General features: G+C 55.2%; 1 protein-coding gene across 1 annotated transcript in view; it reads left to right on the top strand.

The window, feature by feature from the left end:
• The window catches only part of DYSF (dysferlin), a 216,308-nt gene that overhangs the window by 101,516 nt on the left and 101,519 nt on the right, over positions 1 to 13,273 (top strand). The window contains 8 exon segments of the mRNA XM_038561780.1: positions 2,246 to 2,438; positions 4,537 to 4,692; positions 8,312 to 8,443; positions 8,540 to 8,706; positions 9,547 to 9,661; positions 9,950 to 10,055; positions 10,324 to 10,466; positions 12,242 to 12,415. Of these exon segments, the coding sequence (XP_038417708.1) occupies positions 2,246 to 2,438; positions 4,537 to 4,692; positions 8,312 to 8,443; positions 8,540 to 8,706; positions 9,547 to 9,661; positions 9,950 to 10,055; positions 10,324 to 10,466; positions 12,242 to 12,415 (1,186 nt within the window).

Genomic DNA, 13,273 nt, shown 5'->3' with positions numbered 1-13,273 from the left:
AGGCTCTCTGGCCCCACTAGGACCCCAGCAGTCCCACCCTCCAGCCCTTTGGAGCCTCTGTGCTGGCTTGTGCAGCTCTCGCTACCCCACGTGTGCTCCCTCCTGCCTCTGAGCCTTCATCTTGTGCACATACTGTTCCTTTGGCCAGAACACCGTCTGGCTTTCCGTGGCCTGACTGGCTTCCTCCAGGAGGTGCTGCTGACTCTGAGGCTGCTCAGTGGGGAGTTAGCCTGTTTGCCTCTGTTTTGGGTGCTGAGGGCAGGCCTAGGTCTCTGGACCCAGCCCCGTCAGGACCAGCAGAGCTGCTGTTCATGAGGAATGAAATGAATGACCCCTGGGCTAGTTCACCTTTCAGGCTGGATACTGCCCCGGTTCACAGCAGGGGTCGGCAGCGACTTTGGTAGCCATCCAGCTCTGCCCCCAGCCTGTGCCAAGCCACCATGGGGCTGCCCACCATTTCCAAGGTGACTGCCCCGTATTTGGGGTTGGGGTACCAGCCTCCTCTTCCCAGTCTCCCTTTCCTTTCTTGGGCTTTCCTGGGGCGGGAAAGGGCCAAGACATATTGTTGGTGGCAGTCACGGGTCCTGGCTGTTTTGGGGGCATTTTGGCTGGGCTGCTGGCCTCCATGAAAATCTCCCTTTGGTGGTCTGTATGGCAGTCCCTCCCAGCTCCCGACCCAGGCTAGGAGCATAAATCACCCTGGTTGGCTCCATTCTCCAGATCCGACTCCAGATCTGCCTGCCCCCGCCCTCGGGCCCACTCAGGCCTCCTTCCCAGGCAGGCCCCAGTCCAGGACTCTGGCCCAGGCCCCCCTTTTTACCCACCCAGCGTGCCCCTCCACCACGATCGAGTGGGCTGGGGATGGAGGCCGCCCCTCTCTTGGCCTGGGGCAGCCCCATCCGCGGCACCCTCGGGGCAGTAAATATTATATTACTACAGGGTGTGCGGTACGTGACCTGAGACAGGCCCCGGGGCTTAAGTTTCCCGAGATGGAGTTTGCGTACCATTCCCCCCACCCTAAAAATTCAATTAAAAAAAATAACAGGAAAAATGTAGTGCGCCGAGGGCCTGCCAGAGTGGTGTATCTGGCGGCGGCGGTGCCGCTGCGCTCTGGCGGTAATTGGTTCTGCATAGCTCGGGGAAATTGGCAGAAAAATAAATCAGCCGGGAGCCGGAGTCGAGACACTGCGGGGAGGGGAGTGTGAGGTGGGGGGGCTGCCAGTGGCGGGGGCAGAACCAGCGGAGCGGGTTTGACTGATGTCCTGTTTGGGAGTCAAGGGCTCAGTGGGGGTGGGGCGGGGGTGGAGCAGCCCCCACACCCCTAGGCAGGGATCATCTGCAGAGCTCCTGCACAGTGAGGGAGAGCACAGACACCCCGCCGCACCCTCCCCGCATGCCTCTGTGGGGGTAGGGACTGACCCCCAGAGGCCTGGTATGGTGAGGAAGAGCCATATGAAGAAGCACATCTAGGGGGAAGGACCCAGTGGGATGAGGTGGGGGGGGGGGTCAGAGTTCTGTGCCTCCAAGCAGGATGGAGTTTAAGCCCAACCCCCTCTTGGGGCCCAAGGCTGTATTTCTGGGACTGTATGTACCCCCTAACTCTTCTCCAAAGGCTTCCCAAACAGAGGGCTCTGGGAGGGTTGTCATGGGGCTGCCCCAGGTCGACACATCTGTATCGCTGGCTGCTGGCCTTCCCACAGTGTCTGCAGTGGCTTGTCAGGGATCCATAAATTTCCTTCCTGAAGAAAGTGTGTGTACAACAGAATAGATTCATTTCAGCCAAGGGCAACCTAGCACTCGGCCTCTGCTCTAGGAGGATGCGGGGGGCCCAGAGGGACCTGTTGGGCCCTCAGAGGGCTTGTGGTCATCTGGGCAGAGGGGACACACATGCCAAAGAACTCATAAGTTCCAAATAGCCAGCTCCAGAATAGAGGGCTGAGGGACTTCAGAGTAGGAGGCATGTGGACTAGTGTAGTTTGGGAAGGCTTCCTGGAGGAGGTGAGGATGGAGCCTGACCCACATACCTGATTCCCCCAGGTAGCTGGGCTGTGGAGATGACTGCATGTGGGTCAGGCTGGGGAAGTCACCTAGGGCATATAGAGCACCCAAGAGACAGGCTGAGGGTGTGAGGTTTGTTTTTTACTGGGGGGGAGGGGGCAGGGTCTGTCTGTGTACACATGTGTATAGCATGTGTGTCTGGACCTGGGTGAGTGCCAGCTTCATCCTATCTGTCTGTCCCTCACAGCCAGCCTCTGGGCAATGTCCAAGAGATACCCTCTGCCACCCACCTGGACCGGCACCTGTACAGGCTGCGCACCCGTCACCTAGGCCAGATTACTGAGGCGGCCCTGGCTCTGAAACTCGGGCATGGCAAGCTCCCTGCCGCCCTGGAGCAGGCTGAAGACTGGCTCCTGCGTCTCCGTGCCCTGGCTGATGAGGTAGTAGACCCTGGAAGGTATCTTCCTTCCTGCCTGAGAATGTCAGAACTGGGAGGGACGTGGGGACTGTCTGGACTATGGCCCAGCTCTGGCTCTACTGCTGGGTAAGCTTGGACAGGTGACTCAATTTTTCTGATCCTCAGTGTCCCCTATTCGCAGCCGAAGGAGAGAGGATGCAGCTGGATACTGGGTGTTCTGGGGCCTAGCTGGTGTGTAGTAGGTGTTCAATAAATGCCCCCAATGTGCTCAGTACGTGTGCTCAATAAATGTCACTGAAGTATGTCAGAGACAGAGCTGAGACCAGAGACCTGGGTACCCAGTTCCAGGTTCAGTGCTGGGGCCTGCGCCCCTGGGGACCTGACTCCTCCTTGCCAACGGGGACCTGTCTGCACCTGGCCTCAAACCTGCCTCTCTGGGGGTCCTGTACTTCTTGCTCTCCTGGATGCCTCCTGTCCCCAGACCTGAGGAGGCTGCATTTGTAGTAACTGTGAACTTTGTTGAATCTGATCACAGAGAAGTGGGTGCAGTTTGTCCCCTGCATACCACCCATGCCCCCTTGCCCCAGGTCAGATGTAGCCACCCAGTTCCCAAGGCAAGCAAGCATTCCACAGATTTGTCCAGAATGAGGACAGGGTTCTGCTCATATGTCACAGGCGGACCAGCTGCTGCCCAGTCCGCCCAGAGGTGTGTGGTTCCCATGGAGGGCAGGGGCTAGTGAGGAAGGATTTCTGCAGAAGGAGTGTGGGGAAGGGCAGGGCCCGAGAGGGGCTTCTGGAGGAGCAAGTTGTTGAAGGGGAGAGGGAGGTGCTGCAGGTGGGAGGAGGTGCTTGGAAGGGGAAGGCAGCCCAAAGAGTTGGTCCCTCAGAGTCAGCCTTAGACTCGTCCTGAGCAGGCCTTGGGGCATGTGGCCAGTTACCTGGGGCAGCAGTGTTGCCCAGCCACAGGCTGACCCCATACAATGGTTACAGACCATCCTCTTGGACTGGGCAAAGGCTGCCTTCCATGATCTTAACCTGGATGGCCCCTGGAACTCTCAGCGTGGATTGTGCTATGGCCGGGAGGGGTTAAGGTCAAATGGGTGCTACTGTCGGCAAGGGAACCCAGAGAGTCTTTCTCCAATTTGATAGTGCAGCAGAATCCCCTGAAGGGCTTGTTAAAACAGGTTACAAGCCCTGTATGACCCTGCATGTCTGGGGTGGAGCCTGAGGAATTGCATTTCTAGCAAGTTCCTGGGAGCTGCCGTGCCGCTGCTCTGGAGACCACACTGGTAGAGTGGTTAGGAACCACTCTCTAGAGGCTGAAAAACCTGGTTGGCTCCTACTCTCTTTGAGTTTGAATTTCCTCACCTGGCAAATGGGGCTGCCTATCCATGCCATAGGGAGTGAGTGAGACTGTGGCATGCCCAGTGAGGCCCCAGGAGCATCAGCTCTCAGCCGTGGTCCTGGTTAGAGGTCCTGTGCCGCCTCACTGAGCACACTTTGCTCACCAGCCTTGGAAGCAGGTGGGCTGTACCCAATGGTTCTCACTCAGAGTTAGTGGCTCTGAGGGGTGCTCAGGCCTTGAAGTTTTGTCCTGATCTAGTCACCATTTTCAGAGCCCAATGCCTCTAGTCCCAGAAAAGGACCAGACCCCATGAATCCCTGCTTTAGAGGGTGGAGGAAGGGATTGTCCTTCGGGAAGGGTGCCTGTGGATTCACTGCTGCTCTTGGTTAAGGAAAAAGGGTAGCATCTTAAGTGTGATGTCATCTCTCAGGTCAAATCAAATCCTCCAATCTCTGCCCTCCAGGAGCACCTATTTACGCAGTGGAGGGGATCTAAAAGCATCAGTTCTGGCCTCTAGTTAGAAGCCTCTCTTCCCAGAAAATGTGAACTCAGCTCAGTGAATTTTTGGCAGGCTCCTCATGTGAGCAGAGGCAGCCTCATGCCCCAACTGTCCTTGGGGGCTCATAGCCGCTGAAGACAGAGGTGCCCAGCCAGCCATGGGAGGTCAAGGAGGCTCTTAGGGGTGGGCAGAGGGGGAGGAGAGGCCTCCAGTGGCTCATGGTGGGCTGCAGGGTGTGGGCCTTCCCCACCCTGACTGCCACCACCTTCTCTCCAGCCCCAGAACAGCCTGCCCGACATCATCATCTGGATGCTGCAGGGAAACAAGCGAGTGGCGTACCAGCGGGTGCCTGCGCACGAGGTCCTCTTCTCCCGGCGGGGCGCCAGCTACTGTGGCAAGAACTGTGGGAAGCTGCAGACGATATTTCTGAAAGTGGGTTCTTTTTTCTCAAGTCATGATCATATTTCCTCCCAGGTAGTTCCCTTCCCCTACCATGTCTCCTTTTCTCCCTCTGACAGTCTCTGGACTCTCAGAAGGGGTGGAGGGCTTTGTGCAAAACCATTTCCCTTCTCTCTCCTCTGTCAAGTCCCTGGGCCCCATATACCTGGTCTAGAAAGTTGGCAGGTGAGAGCAGGAATCACAGGATGCTGGAAATGAATGAGGCAGGGTCTATGCACCACCCCCCCTCCGCCGCTGCCCTTAGGCTGTCTGGGAAGGGCTGACTCCTGAGGCTGCTCTCCATCTCACGGTCAGGTCTCTGGGAGGGCGGGGTTCAGCCCTCAGCCCCGACCCCAGCGTCTAAGAACTGGTACAGACCTCATTGCCCTGCCTGTGTGCTTTGACCCCAACTGGAATCAGGCTCAAGTTCAGGTTCTTCCCTATGGGAAGGCTGGTGTCTAGGCGCTGAGTGTGCCTGTGGCTCTGGCCCATCAGGATGCTGGGGGCTCATGATCCAGTGCCCCTCATGTTGTCCTGCCCGCACCTCTCCTTTCCTTTATCTTCTTCCAGCCTCCATCCTTGCTTCCTGCCCATCTTCTTTCGGGGTACTGGCCAGGCTCAGTCTGGGGTCACAGATGTAAGCAGCTGCCTGAGTGCCCATGATCCTCCTCTCTAGATTAATGTGGGGACATAGAGCCAAGGCTGTTTTGGTTGGGGCCATGTGCCTGGTGGCCAGGACACAATTTAGGAAAATCTCTTCCTGTGCTGTGACTGCCCTGGGTCTGAAGGAGGGGGGCGGGGTCCCTGTCTGGAGGGCTGTCACTGAGGCTGTCCTGCTGGAGGAGGAGTGGCGGTGGGAGGCAGGCCTTCCCCTCGCCACTCTCCATTCAGTTCAGATGGCTCTGTTGGCATTATAAGCTGCCTGGGCCTTCCTCCCAGCCTGGTCCATCTGCCCCGGCCCCTTGCCTCTTGGCCTTCCCTTCCCCACCGCTCTGTCCATCCACACCAGGACCAGTGCCCACCTTTCCTCTTCCAGGAAGTCATTGTTGGCTAGCCTTAGCCTTGAGCCTCTCAAGTGCCTGTGGGTCAACCCATTCATATATTGGCCTTTCTTTCTTGTCCCACCCTGGCCTGAGTAGAGAGGGCAGGTTTTGACAGAACAGTGTGTGTGGACAGGTGGCAGGGTTGGCTGGAAGCCTCTGTGGCCTTGGGTAAATTGCCTACCCTCTCTGAACTTCTGGCTGTCTTCTCACCTGTAAAATGATCATCGGACTGCCCACTTGATGGGTGTTATGGATTGAATTAGGTTATACAGCTCATGGCTCTGGCTAAACTGAGGTGATCAGTAAATATCAGTTTCTTTCCTTCTTGTCCCCTTTACTTTCTGGGGTGTTCCCTTGCTCTCAGGGGAGACGAGGCTCCACCAGCATGACTGGAGGCCAACATAAGGCAGAGGTGAGCAGATACCTGGACTCAGGGCTGCTGGAGAGACCAGCTTTGCTCAGAAAGAGCGTGAGGATGTGTCAGGCAGTGGGCTGCCGCCTCTCACCTGCCTATAGGGCACGTCCCTGGTGCTTTCTTAACCTCCTAGCATCCTGCTTCTATCTCCTAAGCTAACTCCTTGCCAAGCAGGACTGAAGGGGAAGGAAGTCAAGGAGCTGCCACATTGCATTGGGTTGACCAGGAAAGGCTGTCTGGCTAGAGTGCCAGTGGGGAAGCACTTGAGCAGGATGAGCTTCAGGCTCTGACCTCTCGGCCCTGCAGCCTTGGGGAAACACAAACTGAAAAATTTTCCCTGATTCCAAGCAAAAAAAAAAAAAAAAAAAAAAAAAGATATAGAATTGTTTCTCGAAGTCTTCCCCACTGAGTTTATGAGCCCTGCCAGTAGCTCCTGAGCAAGCTCTACAAAAATGTTGGCAGCAAGCAGAGACCAAGAAAACATTGGTGTTTCTTAACTTAAACCAAAGTTGGAAAAAATGAGCACTAGTAGAGAGGGAGAGGAGCCCCAAACTAGACATTTCTTTATTTGCTGTTGCTATTTTGGGTCAGGCAGGCTGGCCCCGTCTGGGGGAGGGCAGGGGAGAGACCGGCGGTGGGGGGGTAGAGGGGGAAGGGGGGGTTAGGCATTCCTGCCATCTCCCTGGGGCTGGTGGTTTGGAGGGAAAAAGGCCACTAACCACCCCAGGGAGGAGACGGCTGAAGCAAATGGTCATGGGAGGTTGCCAGGGGGTGACATGTGGGTTCAGGGCCTCCTCTGGGCTTCACCGAGGATGAACCAGAAGCAGAGAGGCTGGGTGATGGGGGAGACTGTCATCACCCTGGCATGTCCTGCACCCCTTCCTTTTCCCCGTACCTGGCTTGGCCTCTCCCTCTAGGGATCCAGGCCTCCTCTACCTGTTGGTGACCTCTTACCTTGGCTCCCCTTTCCTCTTCTGAAGCCATCAAAACTCCTTTCTCTTCACATTCAGCCTCCTGTTGCAGAGGAGGTACCCCTCCAGGCTCATGCACATGAAACCTAGGGCCTTCTTCTTGTGCTACTTCCTCTAAGGGATAATGTGTTGTTCTAAGAGTGAGGAACTTCTGCTCCTTAGGCTGTAGCTGACCATTGATTTCAATCACACGGTAAAGTAGTTGCGGGGAATAAATGTTTAATGTTGGGCTGTTGTGGTTCTTGCATTTTGGCAGAGCTTCTGAAAGTTTCAGGATAATAAGCAATTGAGGACCAGTGACTAGTGGTTAACTTGCTGATAAGTGCCTGAAAGGGTAGTGGTATCAGATGGTATACTAACATCTAGCCAAAACAAAAATAACAGTGCCCCCGAAACAAACTAAAATAAAGGAGGAGGTTTTAACCTCTTCCCCTTCCAGACCTGGATCATTGTATCTTCTTTAAAGATATGTTCTAGAATTGCACTATCCTACATGGTCGCTGCAAGGGGCTATTTAAATTTAAAGTAATTAAAATGAAATAAAACTAAAAATTGAGTTCCTCAGTCACACTAGCTGCATTTTTTTTTTAAAGATTTTATTTATTTATTCATGAGAGACACACGGAGAGAGGCAGAGACATAGGCAGAGGGAGAAGCAGGATCCATGCGGGGAGCCCGATGCAGGACTCGATCCCAGAACCCCAGGATCACGACCTGAGCCAAAGGCAGACGCTCAACCACTGAGCCACCCAGATGTCCCATACGAGCTGCATTTCAAGGGCTCAGTGGGCTCACCACATGGGGCTAGCGTGATTGGACTGTGCGGATATAAACTATTTTGTAGCAAGAAGTTCCATTGGGCGGAGTTATTCTAGAAGAGAACAGAAATGGGGATGTGGTGGGAGAGGGCAGAATGAGGGGTGCTGGTCTAGGCCTGGCTCAGCTGAGCACCTAGGTGGAGATGATGTGGTCTCCTTTGGAGAGAAGGAATCTTGGCAGGTATGGAGAAGCCTTCTTAAGTATATATTCCCTTCCTGTGAATTTCTAATAAGTCCTCCAACAGGACATGTATCTAGGGGGGGTCAGGCTGCTAGGCCCAGTCCTTGGAGGATCCCACCCCGACTCAGTGGGGACATCCTGATCCTAAAGGGGATCGGGGGTTTCTGTCCTTCTCTGGTATCTAGTATCCCATGGAGGGGGTGCCCGGAGCCCGGATGCCAGTACAAATACGGGTGAAACTCTGGTTTGGGCTTTCTGTGGATGAGAAGGAGTTCAACCAGTTTGCTGAGGGAAAGCTGTCCGTCTTTGCTGAAACTGTGAGTGCCTGCCATCCTGCCGTCCTGCCCTTTCCTGCCCCTGCCCCCAAAGCTGCACTGGTCCCCACTCACTTCTCTTTATCCCTTGCTCTCCAGTATGAGAACCAGACCAAACTGGCCCTGGTTGGGAACTGGGGCACAACAGGCCTCACCTACCCCAAGTTTTCTGATGTCATGGGCAAGATCAAGCTACCCAAGGATAGCTTCCGCCCCTCAGCTGGCTGGACCTGGGCCGGAGACTGGTTCGTGTGTCCAGAGAAGACGTGAGTCATGGACAGGGAGCCTGGGGGACCCCCTCTGCCCTAGTCCTTTCTCTGAAAGGCCATAGCCCTATAAATGGTTCTACTTGCTCCTACTGCCCCTATGCTGGTCACAGGGGCTTGCACTTGAACTCTTCCGGGGCTGGGGGCTTGCTAGGCAGCCTTGTTTCTGGAAAGGCTCGAACAAGGGGGAACTTCTTTAATATTAAACTAAAGTTGGCCTCTGTCTGACTTTGCATCCACTGGTTGCAAACTTCTTCTCCAAGAGGCCACAGCTTGTTTCCTCCTCCCTGTATTAACCCTTCCTATGCCTGAACCTTCCCCACTCCCGTCCCCCCCGAGTACTCAGAACAAAGCCCTCCAGCTGCAACACTGTCCCTACCTCTTTCTCCTCTCTACTTTCCTGTTTGGTTGACATTCAACAAACTGGGTTTCTTTCCTTTTTTTTTTTTTTTTAATTGAAGTATAACATATATTATTTCAAGTACGCAAATCTTAAGTATACAGCTTGATTGCCTTTAACGTTTCAACAACTAATAGTGGGTTGTTTACCCACCAGGCTTTTGGTGTCTTTGGCTCTTTCTCTCTTTGGTGTCTCTCTCTTTCTTTATGTTGGGCCCTGGTGTATTCTTCTGTCTGTGAGCATCTCTAGGTCCACCTGAGTCTCCTTTTGCTCTTCTCCCTTGATGCTCTGCCCCTCCTTTCCCTCTCCTCTCCACCTTCTTATTGGTTGAGTGAGGCTGATGCAGGAAGCTTGGCTAAGGACCCAAGAGTGCTCTGCTGAAGGTGGTGGGTGGGTGGGTGGGCTCTCTTCAGCAGAGGTTCTGACCCCCCCCCCCCCAGCCTACTCCATGACATGGACGCGGGCCACCTGAGTTTTGTGGAGGAGGTGTTTGAGAACCAGACCCGGCTCCCTGGAGGCCAGTGGATCTACATGAGTGACAACTACACAGATGTGGTGAGTGGATGCTCCAGGGACAGGGAGGGTTTGCTTTCCTGGGGTCCCAGACCTCTGGGCTCAGGAGGGGCCTGTGGCTAAGAGAAGATGGGATGCTACCCCCCTGCTCCCATGTCCCCATCTTCATGCTCTGGTTTCTAGAGAAACAGTGTGAAGTCCAGTGCCGGTAGGACACTGATCTGGAATTGCACCTGGGGCTTCAAGAATGTATGTTGTCAAGTTGCATCTTTTCTGCTCCTCTGATAACATCTGTCTCTTCTCATGCTTGCCTGTCCGGTGTTGCCCTAGAATGGGGATAAGGTGCTTCCTAAGGATGACATTGAGTGCCCACTGGGCTGGAAGTGGGAAGATGAAGAGTGGTCCACGGACCTCAATCGGGCCGTCGATGAGCAAGGTGGGCAGCACGTAGAGCCCAGTGAGATCCACCTCAGCAAGCTCAGGAGGTGTACTGGTGGGACAGCTGAGATCAGGGCCTTGTGCCCTGGGGCACTGGCCTTCACTGGGCTTCTTTATCTGGGGGACTTTCTGAGTCAGGCCTCATTTCCAGCTACAAATTAAGTTAGTGGTCAGTCACGAGCTTGTGACTGTGCCTGGGTGGGACAGCTAGCCTCTAGAGAGATGGGAAATGGCTGGGCAAAGGCCAGTGGGTACCCTTCCTCCAGGCTGGGAGTACAGTATCACCATCCCCCCGGATCGGAAGCCAAAGCACTGGGTTCCTGCTGAGAAGATGTATTACACGCACCGTCGGCGGCGCTGGGTCCGCCTGCGCAGAAGGGACCTCAGCCAGATGGAGGCACTGAAGAGGGTGAGTCTGGCAGATGGTGGTGGGTAGAGGTGAGGCCCTGGCTGCAGGAGGCCAGCTGGGCACAGGTGCACACCTGTGTGTACAGACACATGCATGTGTGCTCAGGACATGTATCAGGCATATGGGCTCCCTGGAGATGCTCATGGATCACACCCAGCACGTGTACTGCTGCTCACAGGTTATAGCACACACACAGATCACACCAGTACACGTCCAGATACCCGTGACTGTGCAAGGAGATGTGCTTGGGATCACACACAGACCCAGAAAGTGCAAAGACATACTGAGACTGGGTCTGTGGCCGGGGGTCGTGGAGGTGGAGTCTGAGACAGGGGTTTGGCCACATGGAGCTTTTAGAAGAAGCAGTGTGGTCAGGAGTGCTGGGAGCAAGGATGTGGTATCAGGCCAAGTCAGTTTTGGCCTGAGCTGTGGCTTGGGGAGGGGCACACCCTGGAGCACCACAAAATTGTCCTCACCTGGAGGCAAAGGGGTTGGGGTTGTACCCCCTAAGCTCTGTCACCAGCCATAGTTGCCGGGAGTGGGCTGAGGAGGGTATCCTCCCCATGGAGCCTGCTCCCTTCAGCATGGGCAAATCCCTGTGGAATGGGGCCACTGGAGCTAGTAGGTGAGGATATGCAGCATGTGAGTGTGCTGGCTGGTAGAGGGGCCCCGGTGGGCTCCGTCGTTATTCCCTGGAGAACATACACAGTGCAAGCACACAGATCCACGGGCGTGCCCAGGTACCCACAGGACAGAGGAGTAGAGTAGGCATGTATAAGTGCACACGATGCATGTACCTGCTCTTGGAGTTCACCAGATGCCCATGTCTCGTACAGCCTCAGCATCTGCCTCCCCAGATCCCTCTTGTTCCCTCTTGTTCTTGTGCATTCCTTCTTCCCATGCACGCATCTGATTTTGGGCCCAAGAACCAGGCCTCCACCAGTCCAGGAGTAGTCTTTGGCATGACCCAGATTTCTTCCTTTCTCTTTGGGCACAGGGAATCTGGAGAGGGATGTCACTGGGTTCAGGGAGAAGCAAGGCTTTGGGGCAGCAAACTGTTTGTGGTGCCGTGAGCCAGACAGACTCTGCTCTGCCTGTTGGGGCACCCATGGGATAGAGGAGACCCTTGTCAGACAGTGTGCCTTGCCTGCTCCATCACTGGTGAGGGATGTGGCTGCCCTCCAGGACTGGTACTTGTTGCTTAGTTCATGGCGTGAGCCTGAGGGGCACCTGAGGACTGTGTCAGGTCATCACCTGGATAGGAAGGGGCTTCCAGAGGTCCCTCTAGGCCTGGGAGAGGGTCCCCTCGAGGAAATACAGGGGGACCTTCCACACTGACCTAGGCCTAGCTTCAGGAAGAAATAGCCTGGGGTTGGGAAAACAATCCTCATTGACCCCCCTCAATTTTTATAAGCTGGGAAGTGAAGAAGAAAAAGGAAATGACAAGAAAACCTTGGATTCATGAAATCCACCCATGATCCAAGTAAACAAACCCAAAGCCCGATGTTTTCATCCCTGCTTTAGCCTACCTGCCTTTTCTGGCTCCTCGGATCCCCACAGCCCAGGGAGCGTTTTCCCCTCCTGATTTTCTGATCCGGACTCTTGTCATTGCAGAAGCTGCTCAGAGTCCCCCTCCTCTAGGTGGCCTTCCTAGCTGTTCCCACCTGGAAGGTGCTGGTGTGGAGTGGGTAGGGAATCATGGAGGGCAGCGCAAGGACTGCCTTCCTGCAGGCCGCCGGAGCAGTGCCTGAGTCTGTCCTGTTCTCCCCACGCAGCACAGACAGGCAGAGGCAGAGGGTGAGGGCTGGGAGTACGCCTCGCTCTTGGGCTGGAAGTTCCACCTGGAGTACCGCAAGACTGATGCTTTCCGCCGCCGCCGCTGGCGCCGCCGCATGGAACCGCTGGAGAAGACGGGGCCTGCAGCCGTGTTTGCCCTTGAGGGGGCTCTGGTATGTGGCTGGGTCAGGGAGGTGTGGCTTGCTTTTCCAGGGCTATAGCGGGAGCCCCCCAGGTTAGGACTTTGGATGGAACATTGGCTGGTCACCTTGGCTTCAGTTCCTTTGGGGGTGCTTGTGGGGAAAGTGGAGGGCAGTCTGGGTGTCCTAATACAAAACAGCTCCCTTCTTGACACTGGGGGACTTGCTGTTTCTTTTTGTGATCAAGATGGGAACAGGCAGAGAGGATCTCTGTCTGATAGAGGTCACAGGTCTGAGCTATGACTGGAACCAAGGGACCTGGCCCTTCTTGAGGAGGCTGGCTGCCACAGAGTGGGCCTGAGAGGATTTGGCCTAGGCCCTGGGAGTAGCCAGAGAGGCCTGATGATCCCTGAATGGCCATGTCCTTGGTTGGACATGAGTCTTCCTTGGTTGGACAGAACCTATCTCCTGGCATCCCTGAGATTTTTTGGGGGATAGGTGTACCCCAGAAACTGAACATCAGGCTGGCAATCCTGCCCTTGGTGTATACTTTCTGGAGCCAGTAGAATTGAGGTCAGCTCAAGGTTCCCAGCCCCAAAAGGTGAGCAGGCCCTTCCTGGACAGTCTGAGTAGGGCCATTCTCCACTCTGTTTTGGTCTGGGGATTCCTGAAGGTGGGAGGAGATGCCCAGCGTGAAGCCCTTCCTCTGAAATCCAGCCAGGACTGCCCACCACTTGGGGCTTTGATATGTGACTCCGAGAGCAGGTCCCACCAACTCTGATAGCTGATGGGATCTGAGTGTGTCCATGTGTATCAGTTTGGTGTGTGTGCATGTATGTGAGGAATCAGTTGGAGGGAGGAGCAGTGGGGCCTTGCCCTGAGTCAGGGAGT

The sequence above is a fragment of the Canis lupus genome, chromosome 17, assembly GCF_011100685.1.
Source record: "Canis lupus familiaris isolate Mischka breed German Shepherd chromosome 17, alternate assembly UU_Cfam_GSD_1.0, whole genome shotgun sequence".
Classification (NCBI taxonomy): Eukaryota; Metazoa; Chordata; class Mammalia; order Carnivora; family Canidae; genus Canis; species Canis lupus.
Note: the sequence above shows the minus strand (reverse complement) of the source record. Positions and strands in the feature narration are given on the sequence as shown.